The sequence below is a fragment of the Manis pentadactyla genome, chromosome 11, assembly GCF_030020395.1.
Source record: "Manis pentadactyla isolate mManPen7 chromosome 11, mManPen7.hap1, whole genome shotgun sequence".
In the NCBI taxonomy this organism is placed as follows: Eukaryota; Metazoa; Chordata; class Mammalia; order Pholidota; family Manidae; genus Manis; species Manis pentadactyla.
The window spans coordinates 21,870,776-21,898,115 of record NC_080029.1 but is presented as its reverse complement, the minus strand read 5'-3'; the positions used below and the strand labels follow the sequence as shown (position 1 = coordinate 21,898,115).

The 27,340-nt window shown below is 33.4% G+C and overlaps 1 protein-coding gene across 6 annotated transcripts in view; it reads right to left on the bottom strand.

The window, feature by feature from the left end:
- The window catches only part of CEP128 (centrosomal protein 128), a 416,809-nt gene that overhangs the window by 308,847 nt on the left and 80,622 nt on the right, over positions 1–27,340 (bottom strand). For all 6 annotated transcript variants that reach the window (XM_036882239.2, XM_057488248.1, XM_057488246.1 and 3 more), the window contains one exon: positions 26,127–26,243. In XM_036882239.2, coding sequence (XP_036738134.2) covers positions 26,127–26,243 — 117 coding nt within the window. The remainder of the gene's footprint in view (positions 1–26,126; positions 26,244–27,340) is intronic.

Genomic DNA, 27,340 nt, shown 5'->3' with positions numbered 1-27,340 from the left:
ACACAGAGGTACTCAACAACACATTAGAACAGATGGACCTAACAGACATCTACAGAACACTCCACCCAAAAGCAGCAGGGTACACATTCTTCCCAAGTGTACATGGAACATTATCCAGAATAGAGGACATACTAGGCCACAAAAAGAGCCCCCATAAATTCAAAAAGACTGAAATTGTACCAACCAACTTCTCAGATCACAAAGGTAAGAAACTAGAAATAAATTGTGCAAAGAAAACAAAAAAGCCCACAAATACGTGGAGGCTTAACAACATGCTCCTAAATAATCAATTGATCAATGACCAAATTAAAATAGAAATTAAGCAATATATGGAGACAAATGAAGACAACAGCTCAATGGCCCAACTTTTATGGAACATAGCGAAGGCAGTTCGAAGAGGAAAGTATATAGCAATTCAGTCCTATTTAAAGAAGGAAGAACAATCTGAAATGAACAGTCTAATTCACAATTAATGAAACTCGAAAAAGAAGAACAAGTGAGGCCCTAAGTCAGTAGAAGGAGGGATGTAATAAAGATCAGAGAAGAAATAAATAAAATTAAGAATAAAACAATAGAAAGAATCAATGAAAGCAAAAGCTGGTTCATCGAGAAAATAAAAAAAGCAGATAAACCCCTAGCCAGACTTATTTAAAAAAAAAAGAGTCTATGCACATAAACAGAATCAGAAATGAGAAAGGAAAAATCAGTACAGACACCATAGAAATACAAAGAACTATTAGAGAATACTGTGAAAAATTATATGCTAACAAACTGGATAGTCTGGAAGAAATGGACAACTTTCTAGAACAATACAACCTTCCCAGAAAAATACAACCTTCCAAGACTGACACAGGAAGAAACAGAAAATCAAAACAGATCAATTACCAGTAATGAAATTGAACTGATAATCAAAAAACTCCTGAAGAAAATAACCCCTGGATCAGATAGCTTCACTGCTGAATTTTTTCAGACATTTAGAGAAGACATAAAACCCATCTTCCTTAAAGTTTTCCAAAATGTAGAAGAGGAGAGAATACTTCTAAACTCATTCTATGAGGACAGCATCACTCTAATACCAAAACTAGGCAAACATACCACAAAAAAAGAAAATTACAGACCAATATTCCTGATGAACATAAATGCAAAAATCTTCAACAAAATATTAGCAAACCAAATTCAAAACACATCAAAAAGATTATCCATCATGATCAAGTAGGATTTATTCCAGGGATGCAAGGATGTTACAATATTTGAAGATCCATTTACATCATCGACTACATCAACAAAAAGAAGAACAAAAATCACATGATCATCTCCATAGATGCTGAAAAATCATTTGACAAAATTCAACATCCATTCATGATAAAAACTCTTAACAAAATGGGTATAGAGGGCAAGTACCTCAACATAATAAAAGCCACATATGACAAATCCACCACCAACATCATACTTGGCAGTGAAAAGCTGAAAGCTTTTCCTCTAAGATCTGGAACAAGACAAGGATGCCCACTCTCCCCACTTTTATTCAACATAGTACTGGAGGTCCTAGCCACGGCAGTCAGACAACACAAAGAAATAAAAGGCCTCCAGATTGGCATGGAACAAGTTAAACTGTCACTGTTTACAGATGACATGATATTGTACATAAAAAAACCCTAAAGAATCCACTGCAAAACTATTAGAACTAATATCTGAATTCAGCAAAGTTGCAGGATACAAAATTAATTGGCAGAAATATGCTGCATTCCTATATACTAATGATGAACTAGCAGAGAGAGAAATCAAGAAAACAATTTCATTCACAATTGCATCAAAAAGAATAAAATACCTAGGAATAAACCTAACCAAGGAAGTGAAAGACCTATACCCTGAAAACTACAAGGAACTCTTGAGAAAAATCAAAGAAGACACAAATAAATGGAACTACATCCCATGCTCATGGGTAGAAAGAATTAATATTGTCAAAATGGTCATCCTGCCTAAAGCAATATACAGATTCAACGCAATCCCTATCAAAATACCAATGGCATTCTTCAATGATCTAGAACAAATAGTTGTAAAATTCATATGGAACCACAAAAGACTCCAAATAGCCAAAGCTATCCTTAGAAGGAAGAATAAAGCAGGGGGGATTACACTCCCCAACTTCAAGCTCTACTAAAAAGCCACAGAAATCAAGACCTTCTGGTACTGGCACAAGAGACCCATAGATCAATGGAATGGAATAGAGAGCCCAGATATAAACCCACACATATATGGCCAATTAATATATGATAAAGGAGCCATGGACATACAATGGAGAAATGTCAGTCCCCTCAACAAATGATGTTGGCAAAACTGGACAGCTATAAGTAGGAGATTTAAACTGGAATATTGTCTAACTCCATACACAAAAGTAAACTCAAAATGGATTTTAAAAAACCTGAATATAAGTTATGAAACCATATAACTCTTAGAAGAAAACATAGGCAAACCTCTCTTGGATATAAACATGAGCAACTTCTTTATGAACATATCTCCACAGGCAAGGGAAAAAAAGACAAAAATGAACAAGTGGGACTACATCAAACTAAAAAGCTTCTGGACAGCAAAATACACCATCAGTAAAACAAAAAGGCATCGTACAGTATGGGAGAATATATTCATAAATGACATATCCAACCAGGGGTTAACATCCAAAATATATAAAGAACTCACATGCCTCAACACCCAAAAAGCAAATAACCCAATTAAAAAATGGACAGAGGTTATGAACAGACACTTCTTCAAAGAAGAAATTCAGATGGCCAACAGGCACATGAAAAGATGCTCCATATCGCTAATCATCAGGGAAATGCAAATTAAAACCTCAATGAGATATCACCTCACACCAGTTAGGATGGCCAGCATCCAAAATACAAGCAACAACAAATGCTGATGAAGATGAGGAGAAAGGGGAACCCTCCTACAGTGCTGGTGGGAATGTAAATTCGTTCAACCATTGCAATACGGAGGTTCCTCAAAACACTAAAAATAGAAATACCATTTGACCCCAGAATTTCACTCCTAGGAATTTACCCAAAGAATACAACATCACAGATTCAAAGACATATGCATTCCTATGTTTATCACAGCACTATTTACAATAGCCAAGATATGGAAGCAACTTTAGTGTTCATCAGTAGATGAATGTACAAAGATGTGGTACATATACACAATAAATATTATTCAGCCATAAGAAGAACACAAATCCTTCCATTTTCAACAACATGGATGGAGCTAGAGTGTATTATGCTCAGTGAAATGAGCAGGTGGAGAAGGACAAGTACCAAATGATTTCACTCATTTGTGGAGTGTAACAGCAAAGCAAAAACTGAAGGGACAAAACAGCAGCAGAATCACAGAACAAAAGAATGGATTAGCGGCTACCAAAGGGAAAGGGGCTGGGGAGGGTGGATCGGGAAGAGAGGGATAAAGGGATTACGGTGTATTATAATTAGCACACATAATATATGGGGGGGGCACAAGGAAGACAGTATAACACAGAGAAGACAAGTAGTGACTCTATAGCATCTAACTACGCTGATGGACAGTGACTGTAATGGGGTATGTGGTGGGGACTTGCTAATAGGAGGGAATGTAGTAACCGCAATGTTGCTCATGCAAAAGCTGAGCATGAGATTGTATATCAATTATACCTTCATAAAAAAAAATCTATCTTGGAAGACTGCAACCTTCAACTAGAGGTTGCTAAGATCCTCACAATGTGATTTTGCGCATCAATTCATTTTCCAGATTTCCCCTCTGTCCTCTGCTTATTGAGGTAACAGAAATAGTAGTCACCTAAGTTTTTAAAACTTGACTTAATAACCTCCCATTGTAACTCTAAGACTTTAACTTACTTAAGAATTTAATCACCAAAAGTTCTCCAGTGAAGAAATTTATCCATTGTACTCACTGTAATTAACCAATTTTAGTCCCTTTCTCATGATCTCCAACTCACATTTTTAAAATCCTACAAAATTTTACATAAAAAAACAAGATATAGCTATACTTCCCAAGTGTTTGCATACTTAATTTTGATTAAACACATTAATGTGTTTAATTCATTTATATGCTTAATTTTACTTAGACATTCAAAATCACCCGTCTATCCAGAGGCTTCTATTTCCAAAGAGTAATACAAAAGCTTTGATATCACTATGGTGTAAGCTTCCGAAGGCCAGGGACCTCATCTGTCATGATCACACTTTATTTCTAACCTGGCACATTTTAAGTGGTAAACATGTGTATGTTACTGAATGAATAAATATCTGTTCAGAATCTCCCAATAACAACTTGACTTTGAAATTGACCAACTCTGTTCATCACATATTATAAGTTTTCCAAGTTTTCCCATTTTACTTAATCACCATGTTTTCTCAAGCACTAAGTTGTCTTTCTTTCTGGACAAATAATTATTATGGTGTAGTGACGTCAAAAAGTAACTGTTAATTTTTGAGTTTCAGTCAAAGAGTTAATAATCTTTTCCTGTTTTCAGAAGTCATTATTTTAGTTTTTTCTTTAGGAAAAAAATCTCCTGAATGGGTGTATTTTAAATCTTCTTATTTTGAAATGGTTTAGGTTTACAGAATATGTAAAGGTAGCCCAGAGTTTCCATATACCTTTCACCTAGGTTTCCCTAAAATTAACATCTTACATAACCATAGAACACTTATATCAAAACTAAGATAGTAACATTATTACAAAACTAGCAGCCTACAGGTTTTATTTAACTATCAAATGTTCGTTTTTGTCCCAAAATTCAATCTAGGACATTGCAGAACAGATTGTCTTTTTAGTTGTCTCCAAACTGAAAGTTTCTCAGTCTTTCATTTTTTTTTATGACCTCAACATTTTTCAAGGGATACTTCAGGTGAGTATCTGAAACCAAAATTTAGGTTTGTGTGATGTCTTCTCGTGATAAGACAGAGCTCATGAATTTGGAGGGAGAATTCCAAAGAGGTCAGTGCCCTTCTCATTGCATCACTGTAGGGCACATGATATCAACCTGACATGACTAGTGATGTTTGCCTTGATTGCTTGATTAAGATAAGGTGGTGTCTGTCAAATTTCCCTGTCATAAAGTTAGTAATCTTTCTTTTCCATACTCAGTTTGTTAGAAGAGAGTCACTAACTCTAGCCTGTAATCAAAGGGAGAAGAATTAAGCTCCACCTCCCAGAAGAGTACCAAAGAATGTGTGGAAATGTGTTAAAACCACCAAAGTAATTAACAAATATTTTGGTAGATATCTTGAGGCTTTGCAGATATCCTTAAGTTTCATCCAACAATTTTGGCTCAACGCCAGAATTTTTCTTTTCTGGCCTACACATTTTTCCCCTTTTAAACCTTAGAGTCTAATGCAACCCAGATTCCTAGTAAGTTAACTCACAAGCCAGTGCTCACTGATAAGTAGAATGCTGAACCTCTTTGCATTCACCCCAAGATAACCTGCTTCCACCAAAAATATTAATAAATGATCTGGAATTTACATAAGGCTATATAGGTGGATGGAGAACACACACCAAATCCCCATCAAACATCTTAATTCTCTTAATTCTCTTGGGCTACTCCACCAACCAGGAATTCTTCTTTCCTGTTCCTCTATATTTTCTCCAGCATCACTGTGTTTTTTGGCACCTTCTTAGACCTTCTCCTCAGGCTTCTAAATCTCCCTCTCCCAGTTAAGCAGAGTCATTTGCCTCTATTCCAGTTCTCAGTTTTGAACACCTATACTCACAACTATGCCCCCCATCTCCATTAACCCCCAACCTGTAAAGACCTTTAACAGTTACCAGGATCCATTCCCCTTAAAGGGCAGTTCGGAAAACAACTATTTTCATTCTTACACTAATACATATTTAATCTTCATTTCTTACAATTATTAATACTATTATTGGTGTTAAAGGAATAAAAATAAGTGGAACTTAATCATCTTAACATAATTCTTCTGAAAAATTTAATTCTTCTGAAAGTCAACTGTATTTTTTTAATCCTAATTTCCATATACGGGCTAGTTGAATGAAAGAACCTCTAACTCTTTTGGATACCTAAGAATCTGCAATAAAATTCCTTTCCTTTGCACTTCACACCTGCAACATCTGACCAGTTATTTATAGTATTACTTTTCCAAAATAACACACTTTTCTATTATATTTCTATTGGTGTCTAAAATGTTATTTAATAACCCTATTTTTGTTCCTCCTTGTACTCTGAAGATATGTAAATCCTAGAAAATGTAGTCAATGAGAACTTAAATTCTAGTACTTTCAGTAGAGGAGTAAAAGTAAGGTCTTGCGGAGCAACCCAAAGCAAATTACTAGGTTTCTACCATATCATCTAGACATGTTAAGTTTGAATGTTATTTCTGCCTCTTATACACCAGAGTCAGTAAATAAGTGAACACACATGCATGTTCTAAGCCAGAATACTGAACCAATTTTCTACATTTTCTACAAAGAAAGAAAAATCTCTTAAGACTAATAAATGTAATATTAATGCAGTTTAAACTTCTGAAAACACAGGTTACATTTAATGAGAAACATTTTAAAAATTAACTGAATCAAAATTAGAAGCTAATTCTTTAAACCTTAATAATAAACTTTAACTCATTTACTACCTTTTTTAAGTGTGGAAGGCTGCATTGGATTTCTTTTCCATTTGACTTACATCAAGAAATGTAGGGTTATATTAAAACTGACCCAGTAAAAGCAGTTAAAAAAGGAGAAAAAAAAACACATTCCAATGAATTTCTATTATATCATTTTGCATTTTAAAGCTTGTTTTTTTCTCAAAAGCAGTTTAGCTATAAAGCTATCATGTGCCTGGCTGCAGGATTCACACTGTCTTTTATACACATTTAAGATCACAGAAACAACACTGAGCCTTAATAGAGGGTCCCTGGGGGCACATTTAAATCGTCAATAACAACAATTTTTCTTCTCTTCCTTAAGTGTGCCTATTTCCATTAAAAAGACTAATATATTGAGTATTGTACTACTGCAGTTCTTTAGAGGTAAATGATTCTGAATTCACATAGTTATATAAAACTTTAAAAAATTGCAGCCTTTACTTTTAGAGAGAAAGGAGGAAAGGAAAATGTTTGTAGATTATCTCATATGACTATAAAAACTCCCACTACTTTGACAACAGGCATGTTTATCAAAAGGCTTTAATAAATAACACACTCAAAAATGGAACAAATAGGGAATTAAAGGTCCTCTGTCTACTTTAAATGGACCAGCAAGCTTGAGTAAGAAAGATGGAGTTGGAATGAATAAAGGTCACATGTGAGTTCCCAAAAAGGCCAATGAAACTGCAAAAAAAAAAATATGTATATATATATAAAAAACCATAAGCTGTCTTGTCTCATCCTAATCACTCATCAGTGCTACAAGTGCATGCCTTTGGTCACAATGGCAAGAATATGTAGATGAGTCCTGGTAAGTCAACAAGACTATAGCAGAACAAGTCTGTGTTCATAAACAATAGGTCAATAACATTATATTTAAAGGTACAAATTTTCAAGTCATATTTTTTCCCAGTTACATAAAGAACAAAGAAGTTATGTCACTGAGAATTAGAAAAACAGCAGCTCTTACCATATATTAATCACTCTTACTAATAATAGCTCTTACTATACACATATTTTTAAAGACTTAATTATTTGAATTTTAGGTTCACAGCAAAATTGAGAGGAAGGTACAAAGCGAGTTCCCATATACACCCTGCCCCCATAGCTGCATAAACTCCTCCATTTTTAGCATCTGCCAACAGAGGAATACAGTTGTTAAAACTGATGAACCTACACGGACACATCTTAATCACCTAAGTTCATAATTTACATTAAGGTCCACTCTTGCTGTTGTACATCCTTTGGGTTTGGACAAATATATAATGGCATGTATCCATCATTATAGTATAATACAGAGTATTTTCACTGCCCTAAAAATCCTTCCTCTGGGCTCCACCAATTCACTCTACCCTCCCTACCCCAACTCCTGGCAACCACTGGTATTTTTTACTGTCTCCATAGTTTTTCTTTTCCAGAACGTCATACAGGCAGAGTCATCCAGGATGTAGTCTTTTCAGACTGGCTTCTTTCACTAGTAATATTGCCTTTAAGGTTCCTTCGTGTTTTTTCAGGGCTTTACAGCTCATTTGACTATATTTATATAATTATATTATTCACATAGGTACAAACGAAAATCAGCCAACAAGCATTTTGAGCTTCACAATATAATGATATTCTGATCCAAATTAGGCCACATGAGCTATAAATTGAAGTTACAAGTTGTTTATATTTATGTATATTAAAATTTTTAAATAGTCTTAAGACCATTTGTTATATTTCAAATCAACAGAAAAAAAACATTATTAAGTACATTGTATGAAAAAAACCTATAATGAGAACCTTATTTAATTGGATTTTTTTAAGATGAAAATCTGGTGTCTATTTCCAAAATTCTCTGTTGCAAATCTGTCATAACTCTAAAACCATCAAACATCAATAGGATAATACATATTTTGAAAAGGAATATATATATGTATAATACAGTAATACAGCAGAATTTTACTGCTCAGAAGTAGTAATATTCCTTAAATTAACAGATTTTATTCATGTCAAGTTCTGTGAATTCCTAAACTTTGTTTTTTCCTAAATCAAGTTAGAGATTCCTCCCACATGAGAACTAGCTAAAGTCATGGAAAATTTTAGCCTTTAAGTTCATCCAATTGGGGATTGTCTGTGCCAACAAAAACCAAACAAAACAAAAAAAAAATTAAGTTTCTTCTCAAGGCTGAAAACAATACATTCATATTCTAAATCCCTGAACCAATATCTAATTCAAAAAATAGCTAGATGGATTGTATTTAAATTGCTCAAAGAAATTTTTCAGCTATAACCAAGGAACAAAAATCCTGTAACATCTATGATTAAAACAAAAAACAAAAAACTTTTATACATCAAAGTAGAACTGCATGATAAATGTCCAAAGAGAATGTAGTAGTGATCATTAATATTGTGACACTATACAGACTTTCAGGACATCAAAGTAAGGGAGAAATTCTAAAAACTTGCTGCCAGTTGAACTATGTGTATTTTCCAGATGGAAGTGGTAAGCACATAGTGAGTAATATCAAGTATCATGTAGTTAAGTAAGTTGTATCAGTAAAGTACATTGGTATTACTTCTGATGGTAACTTTCAGAGTAATATTTCATAATGTTCTTTAAAGATACCTGAAGTTTTGAAATATAAAGCTCAAAGCTTCTCTTTGAGAATGGCCCAAATGTCTTTTTTTTCTTTTCTTTTTCTTACAATAAGAAGTTTATTATTTTTTCAGGAATCCACAGAGCTCTTATAGGAATTATTGTGGTAGGACAGATGGTCATTTATTACTGACCTATTTTTCCCCAATGAATAAGCAAACTTACCAGGTGCACTATGTCTGTATTTGCAGAGCGTGTGACTGGTTAGGCACCCTGTGCCTGAGAAGCCAACCAAGGTCACAGGTTCAATCGCTGTTAGAGCCAATTCCCTTTGCTCTGTTCCAGGGCGATAGTCTTTACCCTAATCCTTAACCAAAGGCCTCATGGAAGACCTACTAGGCCAGAGACCATGGATGAATCAGCAAAAATCTACTACCATGACTATAAAAATAACTCAAAACTAAAACCCCTAGTGACTAGTGTCAGGATTTCATTCTTCAAATGTTATTAAATTTGCCAATCTGCAAAACAAAACCTTAATTACTGCCTACAAAGTTGGTATGCTGAAAAGACAAATGTTTTTTTACTTCTTTGATTCAAAAGCAACAATGATAATGAGTATTATTCCCTAAAATTCCATTGCTTTTACTGGAGCAGATTTTATTTTTATCCAATCTTTTACTTAATAAAAATCTTGCAAGTAAAGTTAAATATGAGTCCAGCAAGTGTACTTTCCAGGATTTCCTTCAAAATCAAAAAAGCAAATGCTCTTAGTGGAGGGTCTGTTTTCATCCGATTAGTTTCCTCTCAAAGAAGAGACTCATGGTTTTATTAGAAGTCCCAGAGCAATATGATACTTCATTTGACTTTCTAAATCCAGGACCACTGAGTTAGAACTGTTGACAAACAGAAGATCATAAATAATTATGGAAATTTAATTTAGAATGTCCAAGTTTTATATGTATTTGAGCAGAATTCCCTGTAAATATACAACATCTTTCTTTGTTCAGAGTTAGACGATGTTATTTTATGCCTTTGGGATTTTTTTAACACTATTTTCTAATCAAAATAAAGCAGTCAGAGTCAGTGAATAAGGCTATCTGTAGCAGAGTGGTCTTTGTTTGCACAATATTACTATGCACTCAGTAGTTGCCCAATAAATATTAATTGATAATGATGGAAAAGGACTTTATAAACAGATGGTCTAGGATAAATTCACTGAAAACGTAGATAGAAACACCCACTCTTCAAGAAAAGCAGGAAGAAGAAATTAAATCCTACACTCAAAATCTCAGTCTATTGTTAGGCAGCTGTTCAGTCAAGAGCACAGACATTTTTCATCATCATCATAGCATTAGCAGCATTAAATGTCTATTTGCATATGGTGTTATACAAAGGGACTCACACAGATTCATACTAGTCTTATTTGTTATAATTTACAATGACAATATTGGCAAGGACAAATAAGTACACATAGCAAAATTAATGTGATTACACAATACTTTGAGATATAGTCATATGTGGTATGAACATAAAATAAGTGTCAGACTTAACTGCAACTTATAGCAGCAATAAGTGTTATTTATTTATAAATGTAAAACTAATATTTTCCAAATGGAACTGGAGTTGCTTTCCAAGAACACTTACTACAAATGATTAAAGAGTAAGTAAACTAAAGGAAGGCATCAGAGGCCATAATGGCCATAATATTAAGAATAAGTAATGACTTGTCAGGAACCTAGAGAGCAAACAATCAGAAAAAGAAAAAAAGAAGAGGGGCAAAAAGTTGTATGACTGACTTCAACGAGGGTAGGAATAAGGAAGCTACAAGCAAACTGATCAACCTAGGAGGAAGACATGCTGAAAAACACACCTTACTCAACAACACTTGAATTTAAAAAAGTATACCTGGGAGAATTTTGGAGAAAATTGAAATAGGGAGAAGAAAGGAGGTAAAAAGTACATTACAAGCATTTAATAATTAATAACTTTAGGTAACATTTTCTTAATAAAGCAGAAAGCCTAAGAAGACATGACATAAGCATTAATTACATAGAAATGAGATTATAAGAATTTCAGGACAACTCATATCAACCCATCACCTCATAAAACTACATCTTCAAAGGAATCCAAAAGCCCTAACTAGCATGCTAACAATTGACATGCTACTTCTTCTGTAATGTAGAATACATTTCTAAACTTTCAACTTTTATTAGTATTAAATAGCAGGTGCCTGAAATATATTATCAAAATGGCGTATTTTGTAATCCAGCCAGCTATTACTCTCAATATTTCCCAATACAAGAAAGATAATATGGCTTGTGGAGACTGTGTCTCTAATACCAATCAACCACATAGGAAGTTTGCTCTGTGCATGAAAATTCAAGTATAGAGTACAGGGTTGAAGAGATAATACCCAAGATCTCTTCCAACTTCTCTTCAATAACAAGTTCTGAGGGAAAAAAATTTCCACAGAAGGAATATTACAAGTACTTCAGTGTCTTCTGAAATTATCAAAACCTAATAAAGTAGAATATAGGTTAAATAATGAGGGGCATGACAGAGGTAAGGACAGAAATCAAGAAAAACACTAGAGAACATATGTCTTGGCCCTGCACATTTCAAGCTGTGCTAAATAGTGTTCAACCAGCTTTGAAAGAAAAATCCCATAATAGCCAATCATTCTTTTCCATCTTTTTCCTTTTTATCAGCATGTTGACATTAATAGGTCTTTCACAACCTTACCGAAGACAGTGTTTACTTTATCCTTGCAAAGAAAAAGTAGATAATCCACAGGTAACAAACATTAAAGACAGGAGAAAATAATTAATAATTAGAATGGCATAAAATGATAAGACAAAGAATAATGTGGTAAATCAAAACTATAGTGACTCACAATTTAAATGTCAGCCATAGATTGGTAAAGGCTTAGCATGCAGCAATAAGCAACGGGGCAGAACCACATTCATAAAAGAACTGCCTAAAAGGATTTGAAAATGCGAAGTCTCAGTAAAAATGTCAACTATTCCACCAAATTTTCCCAAAAGGCCAAGGAGAGGCAACTATTTACCCCTCCTGGCTACTTTGACGCCTATGCAAAGCTGAAATAACAGTCACAGTATTTCAGTAAGGGTGCAAAGGTTTCTATATCCTCATCTAAACTGGGTGCCACTAGCGGTCAAAGCAGCATTTGAAGTATCTTTAAATCCCTGGTCCCCAGCACAGTACCAGGCACATAGTAGGTACATGATAGCACAGGTCAAATGAATACTATACTGTATTTACTAAATAGTTCTAACTAAATAGTATGCACCACTGAGTCATTCATTCCTTCAAGAAACAGTTATTGAGCCCTATTTCATGCCAGCCACTGCTCTGGTGCTAGAGACATAGCAGTGAATAAAACAGACCAAATGCCAACCTTCACCAAGCCTGCATTCTGGTCAGGGAGACAGACAGATGGCAGGCAATGAAAAGTGTTATAAAGGAAATCGATAGCGGTGTGAGGGGCTCAGGAGTGAAGAAGGGGTATTTTATCTCAGCTGGTCAATAAGGCCTTTCCAAAGTAGAGTTCTGAAAGACATGAGGGCATAAGCAACGTAACTCTTTTAGGAGCTGAGAATTCCTGACTCTGGGAAAGGAAAATGCAAATGTCCAGAAGCAGGGAGCTGCCTGGCATGCCAACGGGAAAGCAAGAAGGCCAGTGCAGTTGCCCTAGAGTGGGCAAGAGGAAGAACGACAGCAAATTAGGGTCAGAGTGTCCTTGTAGATAGGGGCCTTTACACTTCATTCTGCAGGTGATAAAGAAATCACTGAAGGATTTAGAAGAATGATGTGGCATTACTTGATTCTGAGGGAAAAGACTGTAAGGAGAAAAGAATGGAACCAAGGTGCCTCCTGCACCAGCCTGGGCAGGAGATGACAGTGGCAAGGAAATAGACGAGAGGACTAGTGATAGAGGGGATGCCTAGCTACCGATTCAGCAAAGTATTTTTAAATAGAGTTGACAGAACTTAATGATGGACTGGGAATGAAGAATGGGAGAAATGGAGAAAATAAGAATACAAAGGAAACATAAAATTAAAATTACTTTGTTATCAGGATGAGTATCCATCTTTTTAAGAAGAAGTAAGTCATACAAGCAAATTATTAGGATGAATGAAACAAAATGATAGGATTTAGCACCATCTGTTCAAGTTCACAGGTCAGGAAGGGAAAAAACAGGAAATGGAGCTCCAGACACCCAAGTCTTCCCAGGCTTTGTGACTTTGAATCACAGCCTCACTATGACTTGATTCCCATCCAAGACTGATACCAGCTAGCAGTGCTTTGGGATCTAAATCTCAAATAATAAACATGAAACTGTAACTTTTTCTCACTACCATATAAAGCCCATCAAATGACTATATGTTAAATTTATAGAATAAATACTGTCCTAACTTGACCATAATATAGACAGAGATGTTAGAAAAAACTAAGCAGTTTCTCACTTCTTGAGCAATAAATAATACCACAGCTTCAGTATTAAAAAAATAAAAGGGATCCAGGATTCTGAATAGAAATGTAAATTAACTAGAAATGCAATGAGTCATAATAGAGCTACAAAAATGCTTTTCTATCAAGTAAAGAAAAACAAACAAGATTAGCCAAGGGAAGAACAAACACCATTAGAACACCAGTAGAAAATGATTATAAGTAGGGTGAGTGGACAACAGAATGCAAAGGCAATGATTATTAAGAAGGAAAGGAAAATTAGGAGAAAGCTTTTTGGATCTATTTAAGATAAAAATTTAGAGAAAGTGTCTTTGGAACACTCCTGTGTAGCTTAGAAGTATGGAATGTGGGAAAGAGTACAGGACTATAATTCCAGTGAAATAAACTCCCATATCAATTATAGTCTCTAACTATTTTGTTATATTTAGGATTTTTCACAGAGCTATGGAAGAAGGGAGAAAGGAATGATAACCCTGAATGGGCAGTATGAAAGAAACTAACAAAAAGGGATAAAAATGACAATTTCAGTGTTCAGTATAACAGACATCTTAATATGTAATAATGTGTCTTATTTTACTTTTCAACAAGGAAAGGAATACAATTTCAAATTTAAATTTTCAATAGCAATAGTTAAATAATTAGACTTTTTTTCAGTTGCTATGTGTGCCAAGTACACATTCAGGGAGCCCTAAGAGTTGAGGCATATATATCATAATCATTTTTCAATAAAGTTTAGCAATTTTAACAAAGGATACCAGCTGGGTCACAATTTATGGTTCCATACTGACGACTAGTGGTCAAAAACATGCAGTAATTCTCTACTAAGTATTTAATCCTAAAATTTTTATCATCTAAATTTGAAACATTTAATGTAAATTATGGGACAACCTAAATTATAATAACTTTCCCTTACAATGTTCTGAAAACTACAAAGTAAAAAAACTATTTTCAAAGTCTCTTAGAAAGTCTTTTCCATCCCCAAAGTCAATCAGCATATGTTGTTGACCTGTAATAGGAACAATCCCATGAAGTGTCCGTTTATTCACATCTCCACAGCTGAATTCACTGTTTCAGAAATACATAATTAATATTTTAAAGAGGATTTTCTTTTAGAATTCATGTACCTGGGCATTTCTTTTCTAAATTTGTCTTTCTAGCTTCATCTATTAAACACCAGGCTATCAGAAATCCAGCTGGCCTAAATTTTCAATATAATTTGAAAAATAGTAACCTAGTATATCAAAATGTTCTTTCTATAAAGTTGAAATATTTAAAATTTAATAGTGATTGTACACTCTTGCATATTTGTGGGATTTTGGTTAAATCATTTAAACTACTACATGTTAAACTTTAAAGAAGTTAAAATTTGTTAACCTTCACTTTCTTCTCTGCAAGAATAAGAACAGTAGAGTACAACAATGTATATAAACCTTTGAGAGAATAAGATTATTTTTTTTGCCAAGAATGTTACATGTAGCTAAATGGTCATTCATCTGTAAAAGCAGCATTCATTCCTTCAGTAACTATTACTGGAATGTCTGCTTTGTGGTAAACACTGTACTACATGCTCCAGAAACAGGTGTGACAGACATAACTCCTACCAATGGAGTTTGTATTCTAATGGGAAGGACATATAATAAGTGAGCACACAACAATTATGGGCAATGTTAAATGTTACAAAAATAAATAATAATAAAATAATATGACATGATAGAGAGCAATGAATGGGGCAGAAAGGCCTATTATCGAAAATGGGAGCAGGGAATTTTTCTCTGAAAAGGTGGCAATAATTAAACCTGAAGAATGAAAAGGAATAAATTATGCTGAACGTCAGAAGAAAAATGTCCCAATAAGACACTGAGAGGAAATCACTATGGCTGGAGTACAGATTTTTCAGAATAACTTGTAGTCAAATATGTAATGTTTAAAGTTTTAGAATAATTATCTAAAGAATGGAAACATAATCTACAACTTCAAAGGCAGCAATAAATACAAAAATAAATGTATAATACATTTCAATCCAATATAAAACAAGAAAGAAGGGGGTAGGGAAAAAAACACAAAACAAAAAGAGACATTAAAGAAAAACAAATAAAATGATAAAACATTTTCAAATGTATCAATAATCATAATAAAGGTAAATGGCTTGAATACAAGCCATTAAAAGATACAACTTACCAATGAGATTTTTTTTAAGTCCACATTTTTATAAGAAACATTTCAAAATAAAACTACAGAGGATTAAAACAGAAAACAAAAACCCTATGCCATGAAAACAGTAACTCAAAGAATGCCACCATCAAGAGAAACACTATATAGTAATTTAAAAAATAACTGACCAAGAAGTAATTAACTTACATCCATGAAGCCAGTCACAAAACAAAGCAAAACAGAGAAAAATCACAGGGATAAATTGACAATCTTTATCACAATGGAAGGCTTTAGACTAACAACAAAATTTACAAACAACCTATCAAATTTATGAGCATGTATGTATGTGTGTGTCACACATAAACATATAAAACTCCACATCCGAAAAACAGAAAATGCTTATTTGTTTAATTAATAGAATACTTACAAAAAGAATTGATCACAGTACTAGGTCCAAATGGAAGTCTCAACAAATTTCAAATAAATTAAATTTAAAATAAATAATAAAAAGAGTAAAAATAAGCATACACACATATTTGAAAATTCAAAAAACATTCCTATATAGGTCTTGATTTACAGAGAAAATAGTAATAGATATTATAAAAGATTTAGAAATAAACTACCATAAAAGAATAGCATATCAAAACATATAGTAATTTGATGATTAATTTACAGTATTAATTTTTAAAAACAGAAAAACCAATTATGTTTTATGTTTAAATCTAAAACATAAGAATAATCCTGAAAATAAAAAGAAAGCAAGAACTAAAAGCAGAAATTGATGAATATAAACAAAGCTCCTCAAAATTAAAACTTAAAAAAAACTCTATGTCTAGCAAGATGATTAAAGTAAAAGGGAAAAAGAATAACTAAATAATACTAAAGAGAAAAAGTATGAAGTTTCAAAATAAGATTGAAAAAATAGCAAAACTTTTTGACTGGTTTCTGGATAACTTGTAAAATAATGAATTAATTACCAAGTAAACTTAAAAAAATTAGAAGTCTATATAAACAAAATACTGAAAAAATTTAAAGCCTCAGCTATCAAAAAGATAACTGGTACACAGAGCTTCATGGGTGAGTTTTAACAAACATTCAAGAAATAGACAATCCCTTTTCTAAATAAACAGCCAGGGAACAGAAAAAAAAGGAATCTCCCTAATTGACTTTATGAGATTATTATAACTTTGCTTCCAAAACCAAAAAGACTTATACAAAGAAAACATAAGCCAATTTCAATCAAAAAACATAAGTATAAAAATCCTAAAGAAAGCAGTAGCAAATTAACTCAGCAACATATTAAAAAAAAATTATGATCAAATAAATTTCTCAGGAATGCAAGAAGGGCTCAACATCTATTGATAGGATCAACCATATTTAAAATCAAAAGAGAAATACAGCAGCAAGAATATTTGATAAATTTCACAACCCATTCATGATTTAAAAAAAGAAAAACAAACACAAAAAACAACACAGAAACCTCTCTTGGCAACCAAGGAATAGAAGGCAATGTTCTAAGGCTGGTAGCATTCAAAACAAGGAGCAGACATAAAATTAACACTTTAGAAACAACCACATAAAAACAGAAATACTGATCCTTGCTATCTTTGCTTTTAATCCAACACTGCACTTGAGGTTCTAGCCAGCTTGATAAAACAACAAAAAAAGAATTCTAAAAAAATAGACTAAATTGTCTTTAATTTCATATAATATGATTATCTATAGGCATACCTCGCTTTGGTGTTCACTTTTGTGTGGTGTTCACAGTGCTTTACAGATACTGCATTTTTAATACATTGAAGGTTAATGGTAACCCTGCATCACCAAGCAAGTCTACTGGAACCATTTTTCAACAGCATTTTCTCACCTCTGTCAAATTGTGGTAATTCTTGCAATATTTCAAACTTTTCATTATTATAATTTGTTATGGTAATCTGTGATGAGTGATTATGATTCACTGAAAGCTCAGATGATGATTAACATTTTTTAGCAATGAAGTATTTTTAAATGAAGGTATATATAATTGTTTTTTGACAGAATATTGCATACTTAATAGACTACAGTTTAGTGTAAACAACTTTTATATGCACTGGGAAGCCAAAAATTTCATTTGACTCACTTTATTACAATATTTGCTCTATTGTGGTAGCCTGGAACAGGACCCCCAACATTTCTGAGGAATTCCTGTACAGAGCAAATAATATATCAATAAAGCTACTAACAAGTTATAAAACTAGTAAGATCATTAAGCAAAATTTTTGGATACAACAGTCATATATAAACCAACTGCACCCCTATATGCCACAAATAAGCAATTAGAGATGCAATAAAAGAAAATACCCCATTCACAATAAAAAGACATAAGGAACCCAGGAATAAGTCTAACAAAAGATGTACAAGACCTTTATAAGACAGTTGTAAAACATTATTGAAGAACATTAGAAAACACTTTCTTTTCAATTTGATCTATATATTTACTATAATTACAATCAAAACACCAGCAGGATTTTCATGGAACACACAAGTCCATTATCATTTACCAAAATATAATGAAAGGTATAATGGAGACAAAATGATATCAGTTCAGAAACAAACAGATCAATAGCAAAGCATATAGAACCCAGAGAGGAATCACAGGAAACTAGATAAAAAACAGAAGAGGCATTTAAATCAGCAAGGAAAGAGCAAATTATTCAAAAATGATGCTGAGGCAACTCATTAGTCACATAAAATATAACTTAAGTTTCCTTCCTCTTGGCATTAAAAAAGTAAAATACCTGGGGGAAAACACAAATAATCCAATATTTTTAAATGAGCAAAAGTTATAAGCAAGCTATCTGTACAGGCACAAATGCAAACTGCCAACAAATACATGAAAAGATGGAAATTCACTAGTAGGGAAACACAAATAAACATAAAAATGGGTTAACACTTTGTACCCATTGGCCTGGCAAATATTTAAAAGAATTATAACCACTACTAATGGCAGAAGTGGAGAAAAAGGCTCCTCTCAACCACTTTGTTGACAGATATGTGAAAGTTAAAACCTTTTGGAAAGCAATCTGGTAACCTCTATTATAATAAAAAATCCATCCGTGTAATAAAAGATTAAATTGGAATCACATCAGCTAGTTGGAGGTACTTCCAGAAAGTACTGGTGAGAGCAAAGTACATTTTTTATCATTTTTAATAATTACATTTTTTAGTATTTTTAATAATCACATTTTATCAAAATAAAAATGTACCCCAAACCCCATATACATGTAGAGGAATATACAGTTTATATATGTCCATGATAATTAAGAGCACCAAGAAAAATACAACAGGATAAATCCCAGGCTGTTTATACTGGTTCCTTGTTTTTAGGGAGTGAGATTAGTGACTGATAAAGAGAGAGCAAAGGGGAAGAATCAGGGGGACAAAATGAACCCAGCAAATAAATAAATAAGGCTGCATTAAAAAAAGAGAATGTTTACATGAGCATTTGTGATATGATCATATTCAATTACACACTTATTTAAATTACATATGAATAATTTTCATACTAAGTAATTAAAATGTTACAAGAACTATGTAAGAAAACTAAGCATTGGATCAAAATGAGTATTAATATGGTCACTACTCGGTGCATTCAACAGATATTTATTAAGTGCACACTATGTTAAATGCTAGAAATAAAATGCTCAAAACCAGTACAATTAAGAGAGACTATATCATAGATGGTAATTAACAGTAATAATCTGAGACAACAAACCTCATATAAAAAATATCACCAGAAACTAGACAGTGAGGAGAGCAAAAGCCATCTTTGCAAAAGAAGGACAAAGATAGTCAATGAACAGACCCATAGACCAATGGAACAGACTAGAAAGCCCTGATATAAACCCAACCATATATGGTCAATTAATATATGATAAAGGAGCCATGGACATACAATGAGGAAATGACAGCCTCTTCAACAGCTGGTGTTGGCAAAACTGGACAGCTACATGCAAGAGAATGGAACTGGATTATTGTTTAACCCCATACACAAAAGTAAACTCGAAATGGATTAAAGACTTGAATGTAAGTCATGAAACCATAAAACTCTTAGAAGACAACATAGGCAAACATCTCCTGAATATAAGCATGAGCAACTTCTTCCTGAATCCATCTCCTCAAGAAAGGGAAACAAAAGCAAAAATGAACTCATGGGACTACATCAAACTAAAAAGATTTTGTACGGCAAAGGACATCATCAACAAAACAAAAAGGCATCCTACAGTATGGGAGAACATATTTGTAAATGACATATCTGACAAGGGGTTAACATCCAAAATATATAAAGAACTTACACACCTCAACACCTAAAAAGCAAATAATCCAATTAACAAATGGGCAGAGGATATGAAGAGACAGTTCTCCAAAGAAGAAATTCAGATGGCCAACAGGCACATGAAAAGATTCCCCACATCACTAATCATCAGGGAAATGCAAATTAAAACCACAGTGAAATATCACCTCACACCAGTAAGGATGGCCAGCATCGAAAAGACTAAGAACAACAAATGCTGGCGAGGATGCGGAGAAAGGGGAACCCTCCTACCCTGCTGGTGGGAATGTAAGTTAGTTCAACCATTGTGGAAAGCAATATGGAGGTTCCTCAAAAAACTAAAAATAGAAATACCATTTGACCCCGGAATCCCACTCCTTGGAATATACCCAAAGAATACAACTTCTCAGGTTCAAAAAGACATATGCACCCCTATGTTTATCGCAGCACTTTTTACAGTAGCCAAGATATGAAAGCAACCTAAGTGTCCGTCTGTAGATGAATGGATAAAGAAGATGTGGTACATATATACAATGGAATACTATTCAGCCATAAGAAAGAAACAAATCCTACCATTTGCAACAACATGAATGGAGCTGGAGGACATTATGCTCAGTGAAATAAGCCAGGCAGAGAAAGACAAATGCCAAATGATCTCCCTCATTTGTGGAGTATAACAATGAAGCAAAACTGAAGGAACAAAATGGCAGCAGACTCAGAGACCCCAAGAATGAACTAGTGGTTACCAAAGGGGAAGGGTGTGGGAGGGCGGGTGGGGAGGAAGGGAGAAGGGGATTGTGGGGTATCATGTTTAGTACACATAGTGTGGGGGATCATGGGGAGAACAGTGTATCACAGAGAAGGCACATAGTGGATCTCTGGCATCTTGCTCAATGATGCTCAGTGACTGCATTGGGGTATGGGTGGGGACTTGATAATATGGGTAAATGTAGTAACCACATTGTTTTTTCATGTGAAACCTTCATAAGAGTGTATATCAATCATACCTTAATAAAAAATTAAAACATAAAATAAATAAAATTTTAAAAGCATGGCACAAAAGGCAGCCCAGATTTATCCTACACATGTAGCTTCACCCGCTGAAAAAGGACACTAGAGCAGGAGTTTGTGAATTTTCCCTTGCTACACACCTTCTCCTACATAACTTAGCACACGTGTGCCCATCCTGCTGAGGTACTCAGCGCCTCCAGTCTGAGGGCCCTGCATGTCACCCTGCTGTGTTATTCTCTACCCAGCCTAGTTACCTAGCCTGCCAGACAAAGGATTGAATTCTAGAATTCATATCCCAAGGATAGAGAAAGTAAGGTATATTGTCAGAGCTTTCCACAGTTTAATTTTTAACTCTCTGTTACTTCTAAATTCTATTGGTCTTTCTTAAAGCCCAGGGAGGCTGTTGAGATGGCCAGTGTGAGGGGGATTTAATGGGCATTTATATAAAGGACATCTAATATATCAATGGGGAAAGGGAAGCATGTACTACAAAACAAATATGTGAAAATATGAGGGATACCTACCAAAGAAAAGGGCACTGACTATGGAAAGAAGAAGAGGCCACATTAGCACATTTGCCAGATGAGGTTCTCCTCTAACTTGGCACAGAAGCCTCAAGGGAGATGCTAAAGCTATTAAGGAGACATTAGGAAAACATTCTTGGCTTCCTTGGAAGCTTCTCCCTTAATGAGTCCAAGCTAAATACATTAATAAACAGTACCCAAGGCTTTTCTAGATGAAGTATCCATATTACTCAGCATCTCTGGAGTCACAATGACATTTCTGGGAAGGAATGAATAACTATTTCTTTATTAGGTTTTTCTTCACAATTGGTACAAATGACAAAAGGTTAAGAAAAATACTGAAAAAAATCAACTGATTAACTTTCTGTATATGGCCGTATTTTATTGACGATTTTATAATCTGGTTTTCTTATTTTATTTCTTATTTCATAATACAGTTTTCCATGAGAGCCAGACTGAAACTACTGAGCTAAGCTCTCATTTTACACTAACAATTCCTCACTTCAACTTAAGATTCCTTACTCCACAGACTTCTCCAAGAAGCACCTTTAAACCTTAAGGCACCTGATTCACCTTAGAGCATATGTGTCATCTTAGGTAATATTGCAAGCATAGAAATATTCTTGGTGGAGACAGATGGGAGAATTGACATTTTAATATGCTATGAAATTTTATATTTATTATATATGCTATGAATATATATATGAAATTTATATATATGAATACATATATATATATGAAAATTATATATGCTATGAAATGCTCTGAAAAGCTTATACAAATATACACCCAGAATTTATCCCATGTTGTACATTTTAAGTAATTCAATTAAGATTAAAAAAATGACATTCAATTTACAAGAAACAGCTAGTAAAAAAAAAAAAGTCAGGAATTCCCAAGATGCCATAGCCAAGAGTTAGAAATTTTATCTAAAATTTTATGTGAATTTTGGACCTGCAGAAAAGAGTTCTGACCTGGGTTCAAAATCTAAATACCTCTTTCATGAACCTTGCACCCACCATTCCTACCCCACTCCACTAAATTTAACTAGCCAATGTTAGCTTACTATCAAGTATCTTATCAAAAGGAGTCTGTAATATGATAAATGTACCCTAATGTTAAAGAAACACTTTATTTTTTTTGTACAATGGTTCAGGGAAAGACTGATAGTGAGAAGCTGAACAATATTTGAATTCAATTAGTAAAAGTTCAGAGTATTAGATCATTCAAAACTTAAAAGAGATACATGAAAAGAATATTATTGCACAACTAATATAAAACATTCATCTCCCTGAAAAAGAGACCTCTATTGAGATACTGAAACAATACTGCTTAACATATGATTCTGAGGTCTGAAGGCCAGTGAAGGTCCTTACCAAGTTAAGAAAACCTGACATTCATGTGACTTAGCAGATGAGTAGTGGAGGCTCAGGAAAGGACGCGGATTACAGAGCATGCCTAGCCCTTTTGCTTAAACAAGAAGGCAGTGGGGGAGAAGACTGTACAATTCTTCAAGAACTCTGAACAAGAAAAAGAGATGATTGGCTTTCCCCCAACCAATTTCCAAAGATTAATACTGTGCTTTTCATTAAATGAGATCAAATAAAGCTCCAAAGACCAAAGGACCTCATTTGATCACTAAAAAAGAAATAGGTTTTACCCAAAACCACAGATTGCCTCCCTGTAATAATATGACATAATTATACCTAGGAATCTGACATCCTAGAATTTTTAATGAATATTCCTAATCTCTTAACTTTTAAATTTTTAAATTTTCACTAGCATTGAATTATATATTTTAGGGAAGCAGAAGAGCATTAATGGCTAAAAGTCTAGGCTTACTTACCTATAGATTTAATTTCTGAACATAGTAACAAAACCTATCAATTACTAGTATCATATCGTATAGGTATTTCCTAAGTATTTTTTAATATTGAAAAGAAAGCAAAGTATTTTCTCTCCTTAACATGACCTTTCTAGAACAGTGTAAGCCACTTAACTTGGGAGTAGGAAAACATACCAGTCTCAGTCCTTTCCAGCTTCCACTGCACTGTTTAATCCACAACCACCTTTTAACAACATATAGGTCACCACTTACATTAAAGTGACAAAAAATGAAATTAAACATTTCTTATCAATAGTGATTCCCTATTGTATTTTCAGAGATGGAATTTCAAGTCACAGCTCAAGCATTTAGTCAAATTGACAATTACAATGAAAATATTCAGGCTCTGGTTTCTCAAGAGTAGGGGTGGGAAGCAATCTTCCTCTCCCTCTTTCTTTGTAATTTTGTACATTCTGCAAAGGGAGAAGAAAATAAGTACAGAAAGTTTCAATAATTTTCTCTTGCAAAAAAGAACAATTGTCCTTCAGTACTATTCTTATGCTCACCAGATGCAATCTGCCTTGAGAACAAATGTATAAAAATCAAGGTTTTTTTTTTAAAAAAGGCTATCCACATGCTGTATCTAATTATTCAACAATGTATCCTCTTCAAAGTAATTGCCAGCTAACAAGGGTATGCCTCCTTTTGTGAAATGGAAGAAAATAGAATTTTAGAAAACAAAAGCGGATTTTTCTATAAGCTTACATTTTAACTTCAGGGTTGCAACTTTCATTTGTAATTTTCAATTAGCAGTGTCTACTCATACTTAAAAAAATTTTTTTAATCTGTCAATTTATAAGGATTAATGATCTTCAAAAACATATAAATGCATTTGTGGAACACCACTTTCAGAAAAAAACATTGTATAAAAGAAAACAACTTGTTTTTAATCTTTTGTTTTCTTGTTTCTAATTTTTTATACTTTCTGTACAGATCTAAGAAACATTTCATGGGAATTTCAACATATTAATTTTCTCTATGATAGTAATAAAACATAATCAATATAATAGAATGATAATTCACAAATCTATACCAATAGAAATGAATGAATGACTATAGAAAAAGACAAAAGCCCTTTCTCTCAGTAGGAATCCAATAAAAAATGTATAAGGAATAATAGAATGTAAAAAAATCACCAATTAACATTACTTATAATTATGTTAATTATATTATATAATTATATTATGCTGTTAATTATATTATACAGTTATATTGTGCAATTACTTATATAGATAATTATTATAGTTACTTTGTAATTACTTACAAAAGTTCCACAGAAGAATCAATAGATGTTAAAATTTGTGGGTGAAAATATGAGAAACAGGCTACTGTCAAGTTTCAAAGAATCTCCTCATAAAATCATTAATTAAAAAGGCAAATAGTAAATTTATAGTAAAGAAAGCTGGCAGACAACTAATCAAATGTTCAGTTTTTACCAATAATGGGACAAATCAACATTACATGCCTCCTGATATGATATCCTAGTTTCCAGTTAAAGGAAACTAAAGAGACATGATAATCAAACGCTATATGTGAACCTGTATTGTCATCCTAAACAAGAAAAGGACATTAGTGGAAAAATTTGAATGAAGTCTATAGATTAAATCATAGTATTGATCAAATGTTAATTTGCTGTGATTATGGAAGAGACCATACCCACCATATCACTTAGGTGTAAAAGTATTTTATAATTATGTCTGCAACAGAGCTCAAAAAAAGTTATATACATATATATAATAAAATAATAGAGCAAGTCTGGTAAAATGTAAACATTGGGAGAATCTGGCTAAAGGGTATACAGAAATCCTTTGTTCTGATTTTTCACCTTCATAAATCTGAAATTTAAAATAAAAGATACCTAAAGGGTAAGTAACCTCCATTTTGAATTGGTTTGATCACAATGTAGCCAAGGGATGAGCAAATTTTTTCTATAAAAGGGCTCAGCAGTCAGTACTTTAGGCTCTGTGGGCCATATACTCTCTTTCACAACAATCCCATGTTGTCACCATGTCACAAAAGTACTCACAGATGAATTCTAAACAAATGGACTGTCTGTGTTCCAGTAAAACTTTACTTACAAAAAATAGGCAACAGGCCAGAAACCGCCTATAGGCCATAGTTGCTGACCCCTGGTCTGGTTCATGACAAGGAAAATTAATCAGAATGATTACACTTTCAGTAAACATTTTTTGAGCACATGCCATGCACTACAGAACATTAACTCATTCATCCACATATCAACCTGATTAGGCAAATACTACTATTATTTCCATTTTCCACAGAAGAATGGGACTACAGAATTAAGGAACTTGGCCAAGACTACAGAGCCAACAATAGTAAACGTTGGGTTTGACCCAGTAGGGCTGTCTTCACACACTAAACTAATCAATATGCTATACTTCTCACATGTACTGAATTATACTGTCACATGCAACAATTAAGTAACTGTAACAATTTTAACAATGGCTAAATAACTATCCAAACTCAAGATTTGTACTCTAAGAAGGTATTTTTCACAAACCTCCTGTAGCTGCAAAGAAATAAGTCCCAGTTGATCCTGCCGTTTCTCCACCAGCTCTCTTTCTGTGCGCATCTCTCTTTCTATTTCCTGAAGCCGTCTCTCCACCCGATCTGAAACCTCAACATAAACAGATATAGTGACATTATAGAGCTATTAGGCAAAAAAAACTAAGTTGAAGATATATTTTATGCCAGATTCACTACTGCCTAAAGCATTTAAGATTAGCTTCTTTGTAGTGCCCTTTTTAATGACACTATTATAAAACAGATCACAAAAAATTGAAAGTTACAAAAGAAAACAATCATTAGTCCCCAAATAATCCAAATCTGGATTTTGATTTTTCAAAGTATAATAATTCAGTAGATCAGTTCAAAGTAATAGAAAAGAGTGCCCTCTAGTGAGTTAGAAAGAAAATACCAATTATGCCAACAACTGCATTTATTACACTATTAATGATAAACTTCTATCTATTTAGTTCTTCTTCATTATAATTATCTCTAAGCATGACCTGCCTAGGCAGCTTTTGATGTTTATGTGAAGTAAGTAATTAGAAGGGCTTTTCATTAACTTGTCAATCTTTTCTACTGTGATCTACTAAAAATAAACCAGCTGTAAAAGATCAAAAACTAAAGTCAAACAGAAAAATATTTAATTGGGACTCCTTAAAATAAACATGAAAGAACTTTTCTCTCTGATGAAATATTTTCTTTGCAAAAGGTTCTGTAAATCTAAATACACTTCATGTGTATCATTATATAGTCCCCTAAATAAAATTTACCTATGTGATGATGTGTGTATTTGGTGCAGGAGGACGGTGAACATAAGACATTTATATTCACTGAAGGGAATCAGTACATAGAGCCCTGTTACAAGAAACCTTTTGCCACCAATTATACAACACCAGAAAGGTCCTTGTCACAAGAACCCTTAGTAGGACCATGGTAATGTTCTAAACTGTATTATAGTAATAGTTGCACAGCTCAGAACATTCACTAAAAATCATTGCATTATACAATTAAAACAGATTAATTTTATAGTAAATCATACCAGAAAAAGGTATTTAAAAAGACAGTGGCAAATATAAGCTTAATTAATTAATACATGCCAAGCAAAAATATTCTATCAAAAAAAATGAGTTAATATTTACTAAGACTGATAAGTCTTGAGTTTCCAACTTCTAGGGCTTAAAGACAATTACATTAGCCACGATAATC